Here is an 8,908-nt window from a genome sequence, read left to right on the forward strand (position 1 = left end):
AATTGGATAAATCATAAATAAAAGCAATGGCTGCAACACCGAAGCACGCTAGCAACGAGAACAAATAATTCTTTACAACTCACAAAACTCAGCCCTGAAGAAATTTTCAAACCTATGACGGCAATTTTAATGTTTCACACACACATATATATATATATATATATATATATTCTAACTCAGACAGAAGACCATCGTTGCTTAGCCACCAAATGAATGCCCCACGCGATTTGAAATTGCATCAACAACAAATTTACTAGCAACCGTACGCAAGTCAGAACCCAATTGCAACACTCCATTCAGTACCCAAAAAGAGAGACCACAACTTTACAAAAATAAAAATAAAAATAAAAATAAGAGGTAATCTTTAAAAAGATACTCCTCGACAGCTGCCCGTGCATAAATGCAAATCACAAGAAAACCACAATGGAAAAGTGACGAGGACCCACGACTTGATGCAGCACTGCAGCATCCGTCCAAATTAATACAGCCAAATTATCACCACCCTTTCGGAACATCAAGGGTCAATAAATCAAACTACGGATAACGTACAACGCAATTTTAAATCACAGGAGCGCAAGATCTTATAGGAGAGGAAAATATGAGTACTTTTTTAACATTATTACACATCAGTACCGGAAATAAGGTCTATTATCACCACAAAATTCTTCAAAACATGATAAATATAAAAAACAAGCCGCTGCACGAATCGATTATAGTTGTTGCCAATAGAGCTCATTTTATTCAAACTAGAATTCCATGGAACCACCCTAGCGAATGTGGCACCACGATAAGTACTCCGGAGATACTGGAATTACTTCACCGAGGCTATGTGCCTGATCAAATCAACCACACGTGTGCTGCAGCAAAAGAGGAAACTCATCAGCCACGCCCAGTGGCAAAAGCTACTCATAGATTTGTTTGAATACAGAGATGCCTGTGTGAACTGTTAACCACAGAATGGATGAATTTACCTGTAACCCCATTCATTGTCGTACCAAGAGACGAGTTTGACAAAGTTTTCGTTCAATGCAATCCCTGCTTGAGCATCAAAGATACTTGACCTGAAATTCAACAGCCACCATTGTTATTAGTTTCCAAAAGCAAATCCAGATACATTTCACCTTTTGGTCACAGCATTAAGAAGTCCACAACATTCAGAATAGTAAATTTATAAGCCACATATGTGGCTTTGAAGCCAAAGAGGGAGATAACTCTGTATAACAGCATGCCCACCTGCTGTCACCAACAAAGTCGGTCGATACGACATGCTCATCGGTGTAGCCCAAGATCCCTTTCAAATTGCCCTCGGACTCCTCCCTAACAAAACCCCAGCCACAATGATTAAACCAGACCAATGGCAACATTTTCAAGAAAACATACAATATTACGAACAGGAAAGCCTGTAAATGCATTCAATTAAATAAGTTGATGTTCTTACTTAATAGCTGCTTTGATTTGCTCATATGTAGCCTTCTTTTCCAACCTCACGGTAAGATCAACCACAGAGACATCAACAGTTGGGACACGGAAGGCCATACCAGTCAATTTCCCGTTTAGAGCAGGAAGAACTTTGCCAACAGCCTTACAATAATAATTAATAATAACAAAAGGTAGCAAAATAGGTATTAATAGGTGAGAAAAATCCCCATTTCCAAGCACATAAAAGAACCTGATCTACACATGAAACATTGAACTAATGAGTGGAGAATAACCAGGTCCTATTCATCCAAAATAAGAACATATCACATGTGTGACCAAAGCCATATACCTTTGCTGCTCCAGTGCTGCTGGGAATGATGTTGAAAGAGGCGGCTCTCCCACCCCTCCAGTCCTTTGCGGATGGTCCATCCACAGTCTTTTGAGTGGCTAAATGAAAATCAAAGTACCATCAGCAGCTAGACACAAATTAAAATGAAATAAACAATTCATTAAAAATACCTGTAATAGAGTGGACGGTGGTCATAAGACCTTCCACGATGCCAAACTTATCATTAATAACCTGCAAGTTCATTTAGCACGAAATGAGAATTACAAAAAAAAAAAAAGTACATATTTCAGAAGAGAAACATGAAAACACGCAGAAAAACAGTGTATACCAACCTTGGCCAAGGGAGCAAGACAGTTTGTGGTGCAGCTAGCATTGGAAACAATATTTAGATCTGGTGTGTACTCCTTCTCATTGACACCAACAACAAACATGGGTGCATCTTTGCTTGGAGCGGAAATAACAACTTTCTTTGCACCCCCCTGGTGATTCACAAATTTTCAGGAGATTAATTGTTTGCGGGTCAACTCACGGTATTTATATTTATACTGAAGTTGACAGTTTTTTTCTACCATTAAGCTCACAAAGCCATTCATGTTCGGATTTCAGAAGTGTGTGAATATAGATTCAAAAAGATGCAGAGAGCACTCGTATAATACCACGGGTGCTTTTGCATCTTCTACCAATTTGAAAGGGACCATCACATCCTTCCCATATTAAAACATACTCATGCATCAACCCGCAAAGCAGGTACCCATACCTTTAAATGGGCCGCAGCCTTATCCTTGTCAGTGAATACTCCAGTTGACTCTACAACATACTCCGCACCGGCGTCACCCCAAGGGATCTCCTCCGGGTTCCTTCAATATCACCAAATTAAAATTTCAGTGAGGCGTTGTTTGTACTTTGTACACAACACAGAAATAATCATCAACCAAATACACACACAAAAAAAAGGATAGGCAAGGACCATACCTAATGCCAAAAACTGCAACAGGCTTCTCCCCAAAGAGAAGGGTCTTCTCATCCTTAACAGTGATCTCATTGTGCTTCCATTGTCCATGAACACTATCATACTTGAACATGTAGGTCTGCAGAAACACAAATATTTCACACAAAGTGTGGACAATCCCCACATCAGAAGGTTTTAGGTTCGGGAATTTCAACTCAGAAGCAACGCAAAATGAACAAAACCCAGAAGCCATGCAAGATTTCAACTGAGGTAGGCCGTTGTCACATAATTAAATAAACAAAAAAACGCATCAAAGTAAAAGTTTCTAGCTACTCCAGGCTTAGAATCACTCACCCTGTCACATATTAACTATCAAACGAAAATGAAACCAAAAATAAATCCGTAGTCCACTGCCGGCTCAGATCCAGATAGAGACAGAAAGGAAATAAAACGAAAAAAATGAAATTAAAAAATACCATGTAATCCACGGTGATGAAAGGATCGTTGACTGCAACAAGCTCAACATCGTCTCTCTGAAGAACCACTCTGGCCACCAACCGCCCGATTCTTCCAAATCCTAAAATAGCAACAAAACTCTTCAATCATTAATCCTAGAAAAAGCACTCAAATTAAAAGTCCAAAAATTAAAAAAAATCAGATCCAGTACCGTTGATTCCAATCTTAATCTTGGCTGCATGTGTAAAAAACCAGACAAACAGAAATCAAACAGCGGATCCATCAAACTGAAGCAAAAAACGAAGAAATTACTAAAAACAAAAATTCAATAAAAGTGAAATAGATACCCATTTTCTAGAGAGAGAATCAGAAATGCAGGAGATTAGGGTTTTGTCTGAAAAGGAGTGCGTACTGAGGGAGTGCCACAGATAAGAGTGTAGTTTGGGTATATATACAACAATTGACTGAATATGGACCGTTGGATTCGATGACTATTGTATGCGTGGGCGTGCCACTGTACGGTGAGGATGATTTGGTTTTGGTTGGTGTTTCTAAGATCTGAATCCCATTCGGCCATTTGTATAGTTGTAGATGTAGACTTGTAGTTGTTATTATATTATTATTATTATTATTGTTATTATTATTATCGTTTGGTTGATTATTATTAATCAATATATAACTTATCTTATTTAATTTAATGTTTTTTTGTCATATTATTTATTTATATTTTTAATCAAATCTTAAATTTAAATTATAATATTATTTTTTATAAATAATATTATTCATATTTTATTAATTATTAAAATGACAAAATGATAATTTATCATTTTCTCTAAAATTTAATCAATCAAACTATAATTTATCAATCAAACAAAATAATAGTTTAACTATTATTTCTTATTTATTTATTTTTTATTATATTATATTATTTATCTATATATTATTTATCTTATCAGTCAAACCAAACGATACTAATTGCACACATAAATTTCAAAATATTTTTTATTTTATTAATTTAATCAGTATTTTTTTAAAATTTTAATTATTAAATCATCTACTGTTAATATAATTATTTCATTCAATTATTCATATATTGTAAAGTCAAGCTCTGACACTAAACATAACTTAAAATCAAAAGATCACAGTCATGCACCGTATCATATCAAAACCGTATATCGTATCAAAAATTACGGTATAAAAAACTTTCATCATACCGATTTTTAGTATACTAAAATTTTTTGTATATATAATATTAGCATACTGATTATGCCGAAATTTTATGGGATATCGAGATTTCGGTACGATGTCGGTATATAACATTTTATATCGAAAAGAACCTTATATTCCTTATATTTTTTCAAATTTATAAATTTATTTTTTAAAAAAATTATATATTTTAAATTTTTATAAGTTATTTTAATATTACGGTATACATAAAAAATTTCAAATTTTATACCGTTACCGTACTAAAAATTCGGTATCGTTACCATACCGTACTGAAATCTTTAGTATACCGAAGATTCAATAAATTTGATATTTTTTCGATACGGTAATTTCGATATTTTTTTCCACCCTCAAAAAATAAGTCAGAAAAGTATTGTATGAACCATGTGTTTCAAAACTGGATCGGACAGGTCGGTTCGACCAGTTAGTACGAGAACCGGTCACAAGTTTGGTCCGAAACACCCAAAAAACCGTTTTAACGGTCAAACCGGTTGAACCGATTTTTCGAATTTTTATTTTTTCAAAAAATTAATTTTTTTTTATTTTCAAAACTTTAGATTTAAAAAATTATATATATATATATATATATGATTATTTGAAATTTGTACTTCATTAAAAATATTATTTTAGTAATACTTGTTTTTTAAAATTAATTATTTTATTATTTAACAAATGTATAACTACAATTGATATTTTTAATATATTTATTTATATATTTATTTAGTTTTCAAGCTATGGTAAATATATTTTTATTGTCTAGTTATATACATCTTTTGAGTTTTTAAAAATTAAAATATATTATTCATTATATTATATAAACATTTTTTGGTTTGACCGTCTGGTTAAAATGGTCCGATCGATTGGACCTTTTTTTAAGGCAACCGATTCGATCACTGGTCCGGTTATGAAAATATTGATATGAAATCCTAGATAAACTTAAAGAATATTATATAATTTGATGTATCTTGAGTACTGGATATGGAAATATAAAGCAGAAAGGCAAGAGTAAACTCTTTGTCCGCAGGAAGAAATTGCCCCGTACTAACAGTGCTTAACTGCGGCGGCAATTGTCTCTAAGATAAAACGACGTATATCAAGAGATAGCAACACAACAAATTGCTTGATGACAGCAAACATAATATGCAGAACTTCAAGTGAGAAGGAAATAAGCGAAGAATGTATGCAGAAGCATATATATATATATATATATATATATATATATATATATATATATATATATAGTTTTGTTATGCTGCCCACCAATCATGCTCAACTCCGTGCCCACCATGTATAAGTCAACTCATCAATTGTACTGGTCAACACACATATTGTACATGGTGGGCACGGAGTTAGGCATAGTTGTTGGGCAGCATAAAAAAACTATATATATATATATATATTCGAGATTTACAGACCACTACTGGTTACGACCAAGCGACACGACCTTGACCTTGTATGAACGAACACATCTCATCGAGTAGACACACATTGATCCGAAGTGATGCAGCACCTTGTGATGCAGACTTTCAGAATGAGAGGTGCAAAATAATAAAATAATAATAAATATTATTTTTAATTAAATTTTGTCCAAAAAAATAATTAGACCATAAGACCTCACCGCGCGCATTTGGTTTATCGACTAACATCTTATCCCTTCTAAAGATTTCAGGTGCTCTAGGGTTCAATCCCATAAGCCAACCTTGGAGTAGGTAAGAAAGTATATACATTGAAAGGCTTCCAATGTGAGGCTCCGTTTGATAAAGATGATAGGATAAATAAATGATATGTGAGTTGGTGGATTGCTTTATTGATATGTATAGATAATTGTTACAAATGATAAAAATTAAATATGTTTGATACGTTTTTTATTTGATGGATAAAAATGTGTATATGTTTACACCTTCCCAAAATACCCCTGCCTCCATCTCAATATTACCAAATATAACACTACTTTGATTTTCGGATCTGTTTCAGTGGCCGTAAGCTTAACTTCAGTATTGGGTTGGTCCCCAACATCTTCTTCCCCAATATCTTCAAGTTCCATTGTCCGACGCCAAGTGGACGCTCGATGATAGGGTTCTTATTTTTTTTCTCATGTCTTGCTTTTGTCTTAAAAGTATGATTTTTTGGTATTTTGGAATTGTACTATCCAATTTAGTTGAATTCTAGAAGAAATCGATGACCAGATAGCGATCAGATTAAAAAAAAATTACTTAACTCGAGATCAAAAGACAAGTCCAGATCCGAAGTGAGCGATCAGATCTTGCATCCAACTTTCGTCGCACAAAAGCTTTGATTTCCCTTTCTCGGCTACAGTGGTTTTGGTGAAGAATTAAAATGAAGGGCAAGGGAGAGAATGGTAATTACACGGTCTTTTCTCGTGCACTGTACAAATCGGGACTCCCAATACCAGCTAGGAAGTGGGTTTACTTTTCTAGCCTTTTCCTTCGCAGACTAAAACGTAATCACGGGCCCAATGTTATCCCCAATAAATGTAAAACCGAGTCAAACAATGGATACTTTTGTAATCCGTCCCTAATCAAGCCTACCAAACAGGGCCTGGGACAAGTTCAATCCCACTTTTCATTTATCTTTGTTCAACTTTTCCAACATAATTATGGTTTTTCTTTCATGTAGAAATATTATAGTTAAAAGAGTCTTTGTTTGAAGAGTAGATATTTTATGATACTGTCACATAGATATATATTTGTAATATGAGTCAATCCGACTCATATTATAAAAAAAGTAAATTTTTTTCATGGATTGGATTAAGCAGAAAATTCATCTCGTAAAATTGATTCGTGAGACCGTTTAATAAGAGTTTTGTTTTGTTTTCAAAAGGTGTATATAATTTTTATTTACGAACAATATATATATCACATGCATTTCGGGTTAGTCTGTTTTCTATTATTAGTAATTCTACTCGTATTCCAGTGTAAAAAGATATTCTGAGTCTCTCATACTTTAATGAAAATTAACATCATTTGTTGTTGATTATATGTATAACAGAAAACAATCTTACACGGACCCCATCAGATATTGATATCCAAGTTTTTTGGTGACACAAATAGAGATCACGGGATTCGTGTCTCTTATTGGCGTGGCCTTTTGGGGGCAGATACAAAGCTGACTCTTGTGACAAGTGGACGACATTTTAAATGAACAAATAATTTGCATTTTTTGTTCGGTCAGAGTTTTTATTCCAAACTTATCTTATCCAATAATCGAATATATATATATATATATATAAATAATAATGATTGATTGTAAATAATATTACAATTCAATTTGAGTTTCGGATTGAATTAGGTGGGTAGGGGTGTAAACGAGCCGAGCTACTCGTGAGTAGCTCGCGAGTAGCTCGGTCAAAACTCGACTCGAGCTCGACCTCGAGCTCGAGAACATACAATCGAGCTCGAGTTCGAGTTTTAAATATATGTGTTCGAATAGCTCGCGAGCTACTCGATAACACATATAAATATAATATTATATATATATATATATAATGTATATAATATTTTATTTATTTATTTATTCATATAATTTTTTATTTATATATATTTATATATAATTTTTGAACTCGAGATATACACGAGCTCGAGCACAAAATGAATTAACGACTCGATCGAGCTCGAGTAGTCAAATATGAGTCGAACTCGAGCTCGAGCTCGAGTAGTATGCTACTCGAATCGGCTCGACTCGATTACACCCTTAGGTGGGTGTATTCAAAGTTGGAGAAATAATGTTTTTATAGAGTTTTGTGTAATTTAAAAGTCTAGAGGTATTCAATCTAGACTTTTACAAATTCTATGAAAATCTAGAGGTATTCAAAATAAACTTTCATGAAGTTTTAAAACGTCATGTGATATTCAACATTGACTTTTAAAAATTGTATAAAATCCATAAGTATTCATAGATAGACTTTTAATGACTCCATGAAAGTCATTAAAGTAGAAACTTTAAAAGATCAAGTACAAACTTTAAAAGATAAAGTACAATCATAAAATGTCAAAAATTATCTTTGCTTGTACCCAAAGATTTGAATAAATTTCTAATTTCATTTCCCTCCAATTTTTTCTTTCACTCCATATAAATTTCCTACGAAACTTTTTTACAATTTGAAATCAAAATTAAAAATTTTAAAATCCATAAATTTCAATTCTTGGAATTTTGACCGTCATAAATTTTGGAAATAATTTTTTAATACCATTACGTATTTAAATTATACCTTTTAGTAAAATTAGTAATGTTTCGCTCATGTTTGTTTAAAAATTTCAATTATACCATTAATTTATAAATTATACTAATAAAAAAAGTTACAACATTGTTTATTTTTTAAATAACAGTTGAACATTTACAATTTACTATACAAAAATCATAAAATTTTATTTAAACAATTTTATTATTCATATAATAGAAAGTAATAATAAATTATTTTTAATAATCAAATTTGATTTTTTATTCGCTTATTAAACATTAAAAATTATATATGTCTATGCTTTTTGTGCTTT

General features: G+C 32.7%; 1 protein-coding gene across 1 annotated transcript; it reads right to left on the bottom strand.

The window, feature by feature from the left end:
* Window positions 1-492: 492 nt before the first annotated feature.
* On the bottom strand, window positions 493-3,626 carry LOC140879432 (glyceraldehyde-3-phosphate dehydrogenase, cytosolic-like). Its single transcript, XM_073283128.1, has 12 exons — window positions 3,521-3,626; window positions 3,385-3,408; window positions 3,194-3,294; window positions 2,741-2,856; window positions 2,526-2,625; window positions 2,101-2,247; window positions 1,939-1,999; window positions 1,769-1,866; window positions 1,439-1,581; window positions 1,234-1,317; window positions 972-1,061; window positions 493-857 (listed from the first exon to the last, which is right to left on the bottom strand). Exons 1-12 carry the CDS (start codon window positions 3,522-3,524, stop codon window positions 812-814), a joined length of 1,014 nt encoding a protein of 337 aa, XP_073139229.1. The 5' UTR covers window positions 3,525-3,626; the 3' UTR covers window positions 493-811.
* Between the last annotated feature and the right edge of the window lie 5,282 nt (window positions 3,627-8,908).

Source organism: Henckelia pumila, chromosome 2, assembly GCF_033568475.1.
Source record: "Henckelia pumila isolate YLH828 chromosome 2, ASM3356847v2, whole genome shotgun sequence".
Taxonomy (NCBI): domain Eukaryota; kingdom Viridiplantae; phylum Streptophyta; class Magnoliopsida; order Lamiales; family Gesneriaceae; genus Henckelia; species Henckelia pumila.

Bases quoted from the DNA above. Each gene is read 5' to 3' on its own strand.
- LOC140879432 (XM_073283128.1), bottom strand. The intron at 2,000-2,100 runs GTTGGTATACAC...ATGAACTTGCAG, and splicing joins GTCTTGCTCCCTTGGCCAAG to GTTATTAATGATAAGTTTGG. The intron at 1,867-1,938 runs GTATTTTTAATG...ATTTTCATTTAG, and splicing joins CACCGTCCACTCTATTACAG to CCACTCAAAAGACTGTGGAT.